At 54.4% G+C, this 15,561-nt stretch overlaps 1 protein-coding gene across 5 annotated transcripts in view; it reads left to right on the forward strand.

The window, feature by feature from the left end:
- The window catches only part of FBXO41 (F-box protein 41), a 160,796-nt gene extending 153,528 nt beyond the window's left edge, over window positions 1–7,268 (forward strand). For 4 of the 5 annotated variants that reach the window (XM_077280384.1, XM_077280385.1, XM_077280387.1 and 1 more), the window contains exon 13: window positions 13–7,268. In XM_077280384.1, coding sequence (XP_077136499.1) covers window positions 13–75 — 63 coding nt within the window. In that variant the 3' untranslated portion in view covers window positions 76–7,268. The remainder of the gene's footprint in view (window positions 1–12) is intronic. The other variant, XR_013220124.1, reaches the window with a different exon arrangement.
- The last annotated feature ends 8,293 nt before the right edge of the window (window positions 7,269–15,561 follow it).

Raw genomic sequence — 15,561 nt, forward strand, 5'->3', positions numbered from 1 at the left:
CTTGCGCTGCAGGCTCTTAAGAAGAGGCCGGGATTCTCCAAGATCTTACACATTAAGGTGGAGGAAGGCTGCTAACCTCTGCGGAACAGACTGGTTGCGATCAGATGTAAGCGCGCCATCTCGCCATGGGAAGGGCCGCCTATTGCCAAATATCCGTATCCGAGCATTTCTGAAAGGCCTTAAGATGGAAGCGCAGAGCAGGGAAGCCGCCAGGACCAGGTCCATTTACCAGGACTCCTCCTCGTGTTCCTCCTCCTCGTTCCATGTGAGTTCATTGCGACAGCCAAGAAACCCCCCGGGGGTCTGCCAAGCGGCCCCAGAGGACGGGGCTCTGATGTCTGTGTTGATCTTCTTCTTTGTGTTTCGAGTCCAGTGAGATATACATATAGATCTGTATATTATATATATCCATATTTTATTCAGAAATATATCTATACTGTTATTTATGAGACTGCTGAGGACGCCCCGCCAGGAGCTACAAGACCGGACCTTCCCGTCCTCCTTCCCGGGATTAGTCGTGAGGAAGGCAATAATGCACATTTATCAAGAGGCCGCCATGAAGAGCCACCGGCCTCCGCAAGGGCCACCACCAGCTGTAGTTGGGGGCCACTATCTCATTCACTAAACCATGATGGAGTCTTTATCCTCTGCTCCATGAACTATCATGTCCTCATCTGTTCCAGGTGCTACAAGAAGTTCCCGCACCTCTGACATCTTTGTATCATACGTGACATTTGCTACATAGAAGATTGCTGGGGTGCGGGTTATACAGGTGGGGGTTCAGGACCAGGGAGGTGTCAGAGGGGCCACAAGCGGCCCCCAATATCTGCCAGTGCTGATCATGAGACCACAGGGCCAGCTCCAGGCCTTTTCTTCCTAGAAAGATTAATCTGGCCACTTCTGTAATAAAGTAGGAGTATCCGCTCCTCATCTATATCTCTGCTTGCTGCCAGTAAATGAAGTGAGCGTCCCTTTCTGATCAGGATTTATACTATCTACCCAGATACATGGTGACAAAGAAACCCGCTGTGAGGGCAGAACTCGGGCAAAGAGAATTTGTAGGCACAAAGTGTGAAGAAAAATGTTTCAATTTACTGACAGTATGCAGAGTTATAGGCACCGGCTACATATAGCTCCAGCTGCAGCCCACAGGAGTAGAGAGTTGTCAGCAACCCACTGGAGTAGAGAGAGTTGTCTGCAGCCCACAGGAGTAGAGAGAGTTGTCTGCAGCCCACAGGAGTAGAGAGAGGTGTCAGCAACCCACTGGAGTAGAGAGAGGTGTCGGCAACCCACTGGAGTAGAGAGAGGTGTCGGCAACCCACTGGAGTAGAGAGAGGTGTCGGCAACCCACTGGAGTAGAGAGAGTTGTCAGCAACCCACTGGAGTAGAGAGAGGTGTCCGCAACCCACTGGAGTAGAGAGAGTTGTCAGCAACCCACTGGAGTAGAGAGAGGTGTCAGCAGCCCCCTGGAGTAGAGAGAGTTGTCAGCACCCACTGGAGTAGAGAGATGTGTCAGCAAACCACTGGAGTAGAGAGAGGTGTCAGCAACCCACTGGCGTAGAGAGAGGTGTCAGCAACCCACTGGTGTAGAGAGAGGTGTCAGCAACCCACTGGAGTAGAGAGAGGTGTCAGCAACCCACAGGAGTAGAGAGTTGTCAGCAACTCACAGGAGTAGAGAGTTGTCAGCAACTAACAGGAGTAGAGAGTTGTCAGCAACCCACTGGAGTAGAGAGACTTGTCAGCAACCCACTGGAGTAGAGACAGTTGTCTGCAGCCCACAGGAGTAGAGAGAGTTGTCAGCAACCCACTGGAGTAGAGAGAGTTGTCAGCACCCACTGGAGTAGAGAGAGGTGTCAGCAAACCACTGGAGTAGAGAGAGGTGTCAGCAACCCACTGGCGTAGAGAGAGGTGTCAGCAACCCACTGGTGTAGAGAGAGGTGTCAGCAACCCACTGGAGTAGAGAGAGGTGTCAGCAACCCACTGGAGTAGAGAGGTGTCGGCAACCCACTGGAGTAGAGAGAGGTGTCGGCAACCCACTGGAGTAGAGAGAGTTGTCAGCAACCCACTGGAGTAGAGAGAAGTTTCTGCAGCACACTGGAGCTGAGAGAGGTGTCAGCAACCAACTGAAGTAGAGAGAGTTGTCAGCAACCCACAGGAGTAGAGAGTTGTCAGCAACTAACAGGAGTAGAGAGTTGTCAGCAACCCACTGGAGTAGAGAGAGGTGTCAGCAACCCACTGGAGTAGAGAGACTTGTCAGCAACCCACTGGAGTAGAGAGAGTTGTCTGCAGCCCACAGGAGTAGAGAGAGTTGTCAGCAACCCACTGAAGTAGAGAGAGGTGTCAGCAACTCACTGGCGTAGAGAGAGGTGTCAGCAACCCACTGGAGTAGAGAGAGGTGTCAGCAACCAACTGGAGTAGAGAGAGGTGTCGGCAACCCACTGGAGTAGAGAGAGGTGTCGGCAACCCACTGGAGTAGAGAGAGGTGTCGGCAACCCACTGGAGTAGAGAGAGTTGTCAGCAACCCACTGAAGTAGAGAGAGTTGTCAGCAACCCACAGGAGTAGAGAGTTGTCAGCAACTCACAGGAGTAGAGAGTTGTCAGCAACTAACAGGAGTAGAGAGTTGTCAGCAACCCACTGGAGTAGAGAGAGTTGTCTGCAATACACAGGAGTAGAGAGAGGTGTCTGCAACCTACTGGAGTAGAGAGAGGTGTCAGCAGCCCACAGGAGTAGAGAGAGTTGTCAGCAACCCACTGGAGTAGAGAGAGGTTTCTGCAGCACACTGGAGTTGAGAGAGGTGTCAGCAACCAACTGAAGTAGAGAGAGTTGTCAGCAACCCACAGGATTAGAGAGTTGTCAGCAACTCACAGGAGTAGAGAGTTGTCAGCAACCCACTGGAGTAGAGAGAGTTGTCTGCAATACACAGGAGTAGAGAGAGTTGTCTGCAACCTACTGGAGTAGAGAGAGTTGTCTGCAATACACAGGAGTAGAGAGAGGTGTCTGCAACCTACTGGAGTAGAGCGAGGTGTCAGCAGCCCACAGGAGTAGAGAGAGTTGTCAGCAACCCACTGGAGTAGAGAGAGGTGTCAGCAACCCACTGGAGTAGAGAGGTGTCTGCAATACACAGGAGTAGAGAGAGGTGTCTGCAGCCCACTGGAGTAGAGAGAGGTGTCAGCAACCCACTGGAGTAGAGAGAGGTGTCTGCAATACACAGGAGAAGAGAGAGGTTTCTGCAGCACACTGGAGTTGAGCGAGGTGTCAGCAACCCACTGAAGTAGAGAGAGTTGTCAGCAACCCACAGGAGTAGAGAGTTGTCAGCAACCCACTGGAGTAGAGAGAGGTGTCTGCAATACACAGGAGAAGAGAGAGGTTTCTGCAGCACACTGGAGTTGAGCGAGGTGTCAGCAACCAACTGAAGTAGAGAGAGTTGTCAGCAACTCACAGGAGTAGAGAGTTGTCAGCAACCCACTGGAGTAGAGAGAGTTGTCTGCAATACACAGGAGTAGAGAGAGGTGTCTGCAGCCCACTGGAGTAGAGAGAGTTGTCAGCAACCCACTGGAGTAGAGAGAGTTGTCAGCAACCCCCTGGAGTAGAGAGAGTTGTCAGCAACCCACTGGAATAGAGAGTTGTCTGCAGCCCACAGGAGTAGAGAGAGTTGTCAGCAACCCACAGGAGTAGAGAGAGGTGTCTGCAGCCCACAGGAGTAGAGAGGTGTCAGCAACCCACAGGAGTAGAGAGTTGTCAGCAACCCACAGGAGTAGAGAGAGGTGTCTGCAGCCCACAGGAGTGGAGAGAGTTGTCTGCAGCCCACAGGAGTAGGGTTGTCAGCAACCCACTGGAGTAGAAGAGGTGTCAGCAACCCACGGGAGTAGAGAGACGTGTCAGCAACCCACGGGAGTAGAGAGACGTGTCAGCAACCCACTGGAGTAGAGAGAGTTGTCAGCAACCCACTGGAGTAGAGAGAGTTGTCAGCAACCCACTGGAGTAGAGAGAGGTTTCTGCAGCACACTGGAGTTGAGAGAGGTGTCAGCAACCAACTGAAGTAGAGAGAGTTTTCAGCAACCCACAGGACTAGAGAGAGCTGTCAGCAACTCACAGGAGTAGAGAGTTGTCTGCAACCCACTGGAGTAGAGAGAGGTGTCAGCAACCCACTGGAGTAGAGAGAGGTGTCTGCAACCTACTGGAGTAGAGAGAGGTGTCTACAGACCACAGGAGTAGAGAGAGTTGTCAGCAACCCACAGGAGTAGAGAGAGTTGTCAGCAACCCACAGGAGTAGAGAGAGTTGTCTGCAGCTCGCAGGAGTAGAGAGTTGTCTGCAACCCGCAGGAGTAGAGAGTTGTCTGCAGCCCGCAGAAGTAGAGAGAGTTGTCTGCAGCCCACAGGAGTAAAGAGAGTTGTCTGCAGCCCACAGGGTAGGGATTTGTCAGTACTTTTGTGGTCTGTTATCAGGGGGCGGCCTCGGACCCTCAGCTCCACTGAAGAGAAATACTCCTCTGGATGAAAGGGCAAAATTCCCCACAGACACCTCCAAAAATCTTGTAGAAATCCTTCCTAGAAGAGCTTAACCGTTAAATCTGGAGAGGAGGATATTATGTCCATGGATGTAGATGGAGGACAGCGAAGCCCCCAGAGGTGGATGAGGGGGGCACATACTTTCTCCAAATTAATGTCTATGGATGTAGAGGGGGATAGAGAAGCCCACGGAGGATGTGGGGGGCACATACTTTTCTCCATATTAATGTCTATGGATGAGGACATTGAAGCCCCCGGAGGTAGATGTGGGGGGCACATACTTTCTCCATATTAATGTCAATGGATGTGGGGGGCACATATTTTTCTCCATAATAATGTCTATGGATGTAGATGAGGACAGAGAAGCCCCCGGAGGTGGATGTGGGGGGCACATACTTTCTCCATATTAATGTCTATGGATGTAGATGAGGACAGAGAAGCCCCCGGAGGTAGATGTGGGGGGGCACGTATTTTTCTCCATAATAATGTCTATGGATGTAGATGAGGACAGAGAAGCCCCCGGAGGTGGATGTGGGGGGCACATACTTTTCTACATATTAATGTCTATGGATGTAGAGGGGGATAGAGAAGCCCCCGGAGGAGGATGTGGGGGGCACATACTTTTCTCCATATTAATGTCAATGGATGTGGGGGGCACGTATTTTTCTCCATAATAATGTCTATGGATGTAGATGAGGACAAAGAAGCCCATGGAGGTGGCCCACATCTGTAATTGGAAAAGTTTACTTCCGCTCCCTGGCATCGGTTTATGGATGGGACTACTACTCCCATCAGCCTATGGCTACTGCCACTAATAACAGTGAGAGCAGGAGCTGCTGATGGGAGTATTCATCAGTTGGCGCCTGCGCTATAAATAAATATATATATATATATATATATATATATATATATATATATATATTTTTAAATAACATGGGTTTGTCCTGTATTTTTGATTAAAAGACAGGCAAAACTAACAGCTGCGGACTGCAACGCTCAGCTGTCAACGTTAGTAAGGCTGGCTATCAGGAATAAGGAGCCCCAACGCTGTTTAAGTTATTTAAATAATTTTAAAAAATGGCATGGGGTCCGCCCCATTTTTTGACAACCAGTCTTGCTAAAGCAGACAGCTGGGAGCTGATATTGTCAGGCTGGTAAGGGGCCATGGATATTGACCCCCCAAACCTAAAAATAGCAGCCCGCCACCCAGAAATGGTGCATCTATTAGATGCGACAATTCTGTTGCTTTACCCGGCTCTTCCCACTTTCTCTGTAGTGGTGGCAAGTGGGGCTCATATTTGTGAAGTTGATGTCACCTTTATACTGTCCAGTGACATCATGCCCACAGCTTAGTAATTGAGAGGCTTCTATAAGACACCCATCCGTTACATGGGGGGGAGGAACCCACGTCGTTTTTTTAAATTATTTAAATAAACAAACAGTATGGGGACCCCTCTATTCTTGATAACCGGCCTTGCTGAAGCTGACAGCTGAAGGTCACGGCCTGTCGCTGTTAGTTTTACCTGGCTGGTTATCAAAAATAGCTTAGTAATTGAGAGGCGTCTATAAGACACCCATCCGTTACATGGGGGGAGGAACCCACGCCGTTTTTTTTTAAAATTATTTAAAGCTCAGAGGCCAGCTGATGAATACTCCCATCAGCTGCTCCTGCTCTTGCTGTTATTAGCGGCAGCAGGCGTAGGCTGATGGGAGCAGTAGTCCGATCAGCCGACGCCTGTGATCGGAGGTACACTTTATACCTCCGATCACAGCTGCGGGCTCATGTTTTCATTTACTGGCGACAATTCTTTTACCACCGATCAGAGGCATTGTTTGGTGTTCGGGGGACCAAACCTGAACAGTAACACGGGCTTCCTGGTGAAGTCCGTGTTTGAACAGTAGGTCTTCGGTACGGACCCTGAACTTTACTGGTCAAGTTTGCTCATCTCTAGTCAGCAGTAATAGAGGGGTATCAGCGTTATCTGACGGGTGCTGGATGTGGCTGCAGCTGCCCCATGTCCCCGTCACAGATGAATTTCGTATAAATGATGGTGGTCCACTTTTGGCCATGTGCCCAGTTATGGCAGTTCCATTCCCCCGCACTGCCCATCGTGTAGCCATACTTTCTAGAATAGACGTTATATAGAGAGCAGATCGTGGAGATTCTTTATTTTTCTATAGAGGTTACTATGTTGGAATCAGATATTTATGGCAGTGCCAATAGGGGGTCTGTGCTTCTTACCTGCCCAAGCCTAATCAGTGTCCCCAGCTCCCACCCTAAATGTGCGGCAGTGCCTGGTGACCAGCAGTCCTGCCAGCCTCCTGTCTGCGAGCCTCCCGCTCAGCCCACAGATGGCGCCTACATCCTGCACCCTCCTTTCCAGTCCTGAAGCTGCATGGCCCCCTGCACAACGCTCCTTCTGTCTGTGGACTGAGCTGGAGAATCACACAGGTCTGTGCAGTGTGAAGAGGCAGTCCATTGTATAGTAATGAGAAGTGACCGCAGATCCATCAGTATTAAAGGGATGGTAATAAGGGGCCAGGTGCCATTTCATGCATTTGCACTATTATTTGCTTTCCTCTATCGTCTTCACATTGACTATGAAGTGACCCCTGTGATTCCAGCTGAAGAATCAATGAGTAAATGTGAGATTATTGCCAAGTTGTTGTATCTGCGACCTCCGATCGTCCCTCTGATATAAATGAATAAAAAGAAAAAAATTTCTTGAATTTAATAAAAGTTGATAATTTCTGTTCATCTCAGTGGCTGCTGGTCATGAATGAACGAGACACATCGGTCTCACACCAGTTTCAGACTTTCTGGAGCCAGTGGTCGGTCGTGAATATTGGGGTTTGCATCGATCTGATATTTAGGGGAGATACATTTTTGGCTTCGTAGCTAAGGGACTAATATAACGCATTCACTAACATCACCACAAGGTTCACCGAATACCTTCAATACCTAATATCGGTCAGATGGATGATGCTATCCATACCATGTTTCGTCTTTATAGAAAAGTAAAATCGTGACAGGAAACATGATGACAATATCTTCCACCTGGGACCTCTTGGAGCAACGATATCCTGAAAGATGGGGCTCTCATAAACTTCTAAAAGACCCAGCACTTCCCACAACTATCCCCCATGTTACCTCACCAAGGGGAGGTATGTGGGCGTAACCTGAATCTAATAAAAAGCAGAGTTTGGGTTTGGTCATTTGTCAGTCCTGGAAGATACAGCTCGCTGTGGTTCTGTCCATTTTCACCCCGCGAGTACCCCTCGCTAAGCTGTGAGCCACTTCTGTGACATCAGGTGTAGTAATTTTCTTTTGTTACCCATTTTATTTTATGTGATTGTATATACCATATTGTTTTGTTCTTATTTTGTATCATTTTTATTGACACTGCCTTCCTCTCAGCTCTGTTCCTCTTGCTCTGTAAACCGCACCCCTGAAGCCATACGCTACCTGTATCAGATGTCTAATCGGCCTGTATAAACCATTACTAGTGGCAGCTAATAGTTGTTTTTGTTATGTGGAGTTGGCAGTGACCGGGGTGTATAGATATATATTTCATGCATTGGAATTGGATGTGTATATACTAAACGCTCACTGTGAATTCCTCAATTACCGGCCTAGTAGTGGAAGCCGCCGTGGCCTAATCCATCACTTGTCAGACAACTGCGTCACCTAGACAAATTGGTTGCAGCGGTGGGATCTGCGCGATTTCCCCTGCTGCAGCAGTGGTATTACAGAGCATTAGTGATCTGGGGTGAGAAATCATTCCTGTCACTAAAAACTTGCATGGTCCCTGCAAGGATTCTGTGCAGTGTTTTGTGGATCAGACTGAGTGTTTATTTATACAGTGGACAATACTGGTCATGTTGCAGTCTGTCTTTTATTTGGCGAGTGACTGCTAAGATGCCAGCTGCTTATAAGAAGCACAAGAAAGTGGTGCTGATCCATTTGTGTGAGGAGCGAGGTCTTGATGTGTCAGACAAGACCAAAAGAGATGTTGATCTGTGTCTTGGTGGAGGATGATGCCAGGCACCAACACAATGTGGCTGCAGAGCCCGGGACCAGTAGAGCACCAGGATGTCCTGTTGTCGATCCATTTCTACAAGTGTCTGATTCAGAAGGGGCCAGCAGCCGCCATAGCTCCCAGAGTGGATGTGATCCTATAATCTGGATGCAGCTTGGGCTACAGAGCGCAAAGCAGAAGCGAGCTTGGTGAGGGACAGGCTGAAACAGCAGAGTGATAGGCCCAGTCCGAGCGAGAGACGTGCGAGTGACAAGTGACAGGCCCAGTCCGAGCGAGAGACGTGCGAGTGACAAGTGACAGGCCCAGTCCGAGCGAGAGACGTGCGAGTGACAAGTGACAGGCCCAGTCCGAGCGAGAGACGTGCGAGTGACAGGCCCAGTCCGAGCGAGAGACGTGCGAGTGACAAGTGACAGGCCCAGTCCGAGCGAGAGACGTGCGAGTGACAAGTGACAGGCCCAGTCCGAGCGAGAGACGTGCGAGTGACAAGTGACAGGCCCAATCCGAGCGAGAGACGTGCGAGTGACAAGTGACAGGCCCAGTCCGAGCGAGAGACGTGCGAGTGACAAGTGACAGGCCCAGTCCGAGCGAGAGACATGCGAGTGACAAGTGACAGGCCCAGTCCGAGCGAGAGACGTGCGAGTGACAAGTGACAGGCCCAGTCCGAGCGAGAGACGTGCGAGTGACAAGTGACAGGCCCAGTCCGAGCGAGAGACGTGCGAGTGACAGGCCCAGGCCGAGCGAGAGACGTGTGAGTGACAGGCCCAGGCCGAGCGAGAGACGTGCGAGTGACAAGTGACAGGCCCAGTCAGAGCGAGAGACGTGCAAGTGACAGGCCCAGGCCGAGCGAGAGACGCACGAGTGACAAGTGACAGGCCCAGTCCAAGCGAGAGACACACGAGTGACAAGTGACAGGCCCAGTCAGAGCGAGAGACGTGCGAGTGACAAGTGACAGGCCCAGTCAGAGCGAGAGACGTGCGAGTGACAAGTGACAGGCCCAGTCAGAGCGAGAGACGCACGAGTGACAAGTGACAGGCCCAGTCCGAGCGAGAGACGTGTGAGTGACAAGTGACAGGCCCGGTCCGAGCGAGAGACGTGCGAGTGACAAGTGACAGGCCCAGTCAGAGCGAGAGACGTGCGAGTGACAAGTGACCGGCCCAGTCAGAGCGAGAGACGTGCGAGTGACAAGTGACAGGCCCAGTCCAAGCGAGAGATGTGCGAGTGACAAGTGACAGGCCCAGTCCGAGCGAGAGACGTGCAAGTGACAGGCCCAGGCCGAGCGAGAGACGTGCAAGTGACAGGCCCAGTCCGAGCGAGAGACGTGCGAGTGACAGGCCCAGGCCGAGCGAGAGACGCACGAGTGACAAGTGACAGGCCCAGTCCGAGCGAGAGACGTGCGAGTGACAAGTGACAGGCCCAGTCCGAGCGAGAGACGTGCGAGTGACAAGTGACAGGCCCAGTCCGAGCGAGAGACGTGCGAGTGACAAGTGACAGGCCCAGTCCGAGCGAGAGACGTGCGAGTGACAAGTGACAGGCCCAGTCCGAGCGAGAGACGTGCGAGTGACAAGTGACAGGCCCAGTCCGAGCGAGAGACGTGCGAGTGACAAGTGACAGGCCCAGTCCGAGCGAGAGATGTGCGAGTGACAAGTGACAGGCCCAGTCCGAGCGAGAGACGTGTGAGTGACAGGCCCAGTCCGAGCGAGAGACGTGTGAGTGACAAGTGACAGGCCCAGTCCGAGCGAGAGACGTGCGAGTGACAAGTGACAGGCCCAGTCCGAGCGAGAGACGTGCGAGTGACAAGTGACAGGCCCGGTCCGAGCGAGAGACGTGCGAGTGACAAGTGACAGGCCCAGTCCGAGCGAGAGACGTGTGAGTGACAGGCCCAGTCCGAGCGAGAGACGTGCGAGTGACAAGTGACAGGCCCAGTCTGAGCGAGAGACGTGCGAGTGACAAGTGACAGGCCCAGTCCGAGTGAGAGACGTGCGAGTGACAAGTGACAGGCCCAGTCCGAGCGAGAGACGTGCGAGTGACAAGTGACAGGCCCAGTCCGAGCGAGAGACGTGCGAGTGACAAGTGACAGGCCCAGTCCGAGCGAGAGACGTGTGAGTGACAGGCCCAGTCCGAGCGAGAGACGTGCGAGTGACAAGTGACAGGCCCAGTCCGAGCGAGAGACGCGTGAGTGAAAAGTGACAGGCCCAGTCCAAGCAAGAGACGTGCGAGTGACAAGTGACAGGCCCAGTCAGAGTGAGAGACGCACGAGTGACAAGTGACAGGCCCAGTCAGAGCGAGAGACGTGCGAGTGACAAGTGACAGGCCCAGTCCGAGCGAGAGACGTGCGAGTGACAAGTGACAGGCCCAATCCGAGCGAGAGACGTGCGAGTGACAAGTGACAGGCCCAGTCCGAGTGAGAGACGTGCGAGTGACAAGTGACAGGCCCAGTCCGAGCGAGAGACGTGCGAGTGACAAGTGACAGGCCCAGTCCGAGCGAGAGACGTGCGAGTGACAAGTGACAGGCCCAGTCCGAGCGAGAGACGTGCGAGTGACAAGTGACAGGCCCAGTCCGAGCGAGAGACGTGCGAGTGACAGGCCCAGGCCGAGCGAGAGACGTGTGAGTGACAGGCCCAGGCCGAGCGAGAGACGTGCGAGTGACAAGTGACAGGCCCAGTCAGAGCGAGAGACGTGCAAGTGACAGGCCCAGGCCGAGCGAGAGACGCACGAGTGACAAGTGACAGGCCCAGTCCAAGCGAGAGACGCACGAGTGACAAGTGACAGGCCCAGTCAGAGCGAGAGACGTGCGAGTGACAAGTGACAGGCCCAGTCAGAGCGAGAGACGTGCGAGTGACAAGTGACAGGCCCAGTCAGAGCGAGAGACGCACGAGTGACAAGTGACAGGCCCAGTCCGAGCGAGAGACGTGTGAGTGACAAGTGACAGGCCCGGTCCGAGCGAGAGACGTGCGAGTGACAAGTGACAGGCCCAGTCAGAGCGAGAGACGTGCGAGTGACAAGTGACAGGCCCAGTCCAAGCGAGAGATGTGCGAGTGACAAGTGACAGGCCCAGTCCGAGAGAGAGACGTGCAAGTGACAGGCCCAGGCCGAGCGAGAGACGTGCAAGTGACAGGCCCAGTCCGAGCGAGAGACGTGCGAGTGACAAGTGACAGGCCCAGTCCGAGCGAGAGACGTGCAAGTGACAGGCCCAGGCCGAGCGAGAGACGCACGAGTGACAAGTGACAGGCCCAGTCCAAGCGAGAGATGTGCGAGTGACAAGTGACAGGCCCAGTCCGAGCGAGAGACGTGCGAGTGACAAGTGACAGGCCCAGTCCGAGCGAGAGACGTGCGAGTGACAAGTGACAGGCCCAGTCCGAGCGAGAGATGTGCGAGTGACAAGTGACAGGCCCAGTCCGAGCGAGAGACGTGTGAGTGACAGGCCCAGTCCGAGCGAGAGACGTGTGAGTGACAAGTGACAGGCCCAGTCCGAGCGAGAGACGTGCGAGTGACAAGTGACAGGCCCAGTCCGAGCGAGAGACGTGCGAGTGACAAGTGACAGGCCCGGTCCGAGCGAGAGACGTGCGAGTGACAAGTGACAGGCCCAGTCCGAGCGAGAGACGTGTGAGTGACAGGCCCAGTCCGAGCGAGAGACGTGCGAGTGACAAGTGACAGGCCCAGTCCGAGTGAGAGACGTGCGAGTGACAAGTGACAGGCCCAGTCCGAGCGAGAGACGTGCGAGTGACAAGTGACAGGTCCAGTCCGAGCGAGAGACGTGCGAGTGACAAGTGACAGGCCCGGTCCGAGCGAGAGACGTGCGAGTGACAAGTGACAGGCCCAGTCCGAGCGAGAGACGTGTGAGTGACAGGCCCAGTCCGAGCGAGAGACGTGCGAGTGACAAGTGACAGGCCCAGTCCGAGCGAGAGACGCGTGAGTGAAAAGTGACAGGCCCAGTCCAAGCAAGAGACGTGCGAGTGACAAGTGACAGGCCCAGTCAGAGTGAGAGACGCACAAGTGACAAGTGACAGGCCCAGTCAGAGCGAGAGACGTGCGAGTGACAAGTGACAGGCCCAGTCAGAGCGAGAGACGCACGAGTGACAAGTGACAGGCCCAGTCAGAGCGAGAGACGTGCGAGTGACAAGTGACAGGCCCAGTCAGAGCGAGAGACGTGCGAGTGACAAGTGACAGGCCCAGTCCAAGCGAGAGATGTGCGAGTGACAAGTGACAGGCCCAGGCCGAGCGAGAGACGTGCAAGTGACAGGCCCAGGCCGAGCGAGAGACGTGCAAGTGACAGGCCCAGTCCGAGCGAGAGACGTGCGAGTGACAAGTGACAGGCCCAGTCCGAGCGAGAGACGTGCAAGTGACAAGTGACAGGCCCAGTCCGAGCGAGAGACGTGCAAGTGACAGGCCCAGGCCGAGCGAGAGACGCACGAGTGACAAGTGACAGGCCCAGTCCAAGCGAGAGATGTGCGAGTGACAAGTGACAGGCCCAGTCCGAGCGAGAGACGTGCAAGTGACAGGCCCAGGCTGAGCGAGAGACGCACGAGTGACAAGTGACAGGCCTAGTCCAAGCGAGAGATGTGCGAGTGACAAGTGACAGGCCCAGTCCGAGCGAGAGACGTGCGAGTGACAAGTGACAGGTCCAGTCCGAGCGAGAGACGTGCGAGTGACAAGTGACAGGCCCAGTCCGAGCGAGAGACGTGTGAGTGACAAGTGACAGGCCCAGTCCGAGCGAGAGACGTGTGAGTGACAAGTGACAGGCCCAGTCCGAGCGAGAGACGTGTGAGTGACAAGTGACAGGCCCAGTCCGAGCGAGAGACGTGTGAGTGACAGGCCCAGGCCGAGCGAGAGACGTGCGAGTGACAAGTGACAGGCCCAGTCCGAGCGAGAGACGTGCGAGTGACAAGTGACAGGTCCAGTCCGAGCGAGAGACGTGCGAGTGACAAGTGACAGGCCCAGTCCGAGCGAGAGACGTGTGAGTGACAAGTGACAGGCCCAGTCCGAGCGAGAGACGTGTGAGTGACAGGCCCAGGCCGAGCGAGAGACGTGCGAGTGACAAGTGACAGGCCCAGTCCGAGCGAGAGACGTGCGAGTGACAAGTGACAGGCCCAGTCAGAGCGAGAGACGTGCGAGTGACAAGTGACAGGCCCAGTCCGAGCGAGAGACGTGCGAGTGACAAGTGACAGGCCCGGTCCAAGCGAGAGACGCGTGAGTGAAAAGTGACAGGCCCAGTCAGAGTGAGAGACGCACGAGTGACAAGTGACAGGCCCAGTCAGAGCGAGAGACGTGCGAGTGACAAGTGACAGGCCCAGTCAGAGCGAGAGACGCACGAGTGACATGTGACAGGCCCAGTCAGAGCGAGAGACGCACGAGTGACAAGTGAAAGGCCCAGTCAGAGCGAGAGATGTGCGAGTGACAAGTGACAGGCCCAGTCCAAGCGAGAGATGTGCGAGTGACAAGTGACAGGCCCAGTCCGAGCGAGAGACGTGCAAGTGACAGGCCCAGGCCGAGCGAGAGACGTGCAAGTGACAGGCCCAGTCCGAGCGAGAGACGTGCGAGTGACAAGTGACAGGCCCAGTCCGAGCGAGAGACGTGCAAGTGACAGGCCCAGGCCGAGCGAGAGACGCACGAGTGACAAGTGACAGGCCCAGTCCAAGCGAGAGATGTGCGAGTGACAAGTGACAGGCCCAGTCCGAGCGAGAGACGTGCAAGTGACAAGTGACAGGCCCAGGCCGAGCGAGAGATGCACGAGTGACAAGTGACAGGCCCAGTCCAAGCGAGAGATGTGCGAGTGACAAGTGACAGGCCCAGTCCGAGCGAGAGACGTGCGAGTGACAAGTGACAGGTCCAGTCCGAGCGAGAGACGTGCGAGTGACAAGTGACAGGCCCAGTCCAAGCGAGAGATGCGTGAGTGAAAAGTGACAGGCCCAGTCCAAGCAAGAGACGTGCGAGTGACAAGTGACAGGCCCATTCCGAGCGAGAGACGTGCGAGTGACAAGTGACAGGCCCAGTCCAAGCGAGAGATGCCTGAGTGAAAAGTGACAGGCCCAGTCCGAGCGAGAGACGCGTGAGTGAAAAATGACAGGCCCAGTCCGAGCGAGAGACGTGTGAGTGACAAGTGACAGGCCCAGTCAGAGCGAGAGACGCATGAGTGACAAGTGACAGGCCCAGTCCGAGCGAGAGACGCACGTGTGACAAGTGAAAGGCCCAGTCAGAGCGAGAGATGTGCGAGTCACAAGTGACAGGCCCAGTCCGAGCGAGAGATGTGCGAGTGACAAGTGACAGGCCCAGTCAGAGCGAGAGATGTGCGAGTGACAAGTGACAGGCCCAGTCCGAGCGAGAGACGTCCGAGTGACAAGTGACAGGCCCAGTCAGAGCGAGAGATGTGCGAGTGACAAGTGACAGGCCCAGTCCGAGCGAGAGATGTGCGAGTGACAAGTGACAGGCCCAGTCCGAGCGAGAGACGCGTGAGTGAAAAGTGACAGGCCCAGTCCGAGCGAGAGACGTACAAGTGACAGGCCCAGTCCGAGCGAGAGACGTGCGAGTGACAAGTGACAGGCCCAGGCCGAGTTAGAGATGTGCGAGTGACAAGTGACAGGCCCAGTCAGAGCGAGAGACGTGCGAGTGACAAGTGACAGGCCCAGTCCGAGCGAGAGACGCACGAGTGACAAGTGACAGGCCCAGTCCGAGCGAGAGATGTGCGAGTGACAAGTGACAGGCCCAGGCCGAGTTAGAGATGTGCGAGTGGCAAGTGACAGGCCCAGTCCGAGCGAGAGACGTGCAAGTGACAGGCCCAGGCCGAGCGAGAGACGTGCAAGTGACAGGCTCACAGAGATCTCCAGCTGGAGTTACTCAGACTTCAGAAGTAGGCTTCCATCACTCTGAACAGTGAGTCCAGTCATGTCTCCACCTTTAAACCCTGTTCTAAGCATTTTCCGGTCATAGACAAGGACGCGGATCTGGACATATTTTTGAAGGGGTTTGAAGAAGCCTGCAGACATTACCAGCTGCCTGGCCTGATGACCAGTGGGC

Source organism: Ranitomeya variabilis, chromosome 1 (genome assembly GCF_051348905.1).
Source record: "Ranitomeya variabilis isolate aRanVar5 chromosome 1, aRanVar5.hap1, whole genome shotgun sequence".
NCBI classification, from domain to species: Eukaryota; Metazoa; Chordata; class Amphibia; order Anura; family Dendrobatidae; genus Ranitomeya; species Ranitomeya variabilis.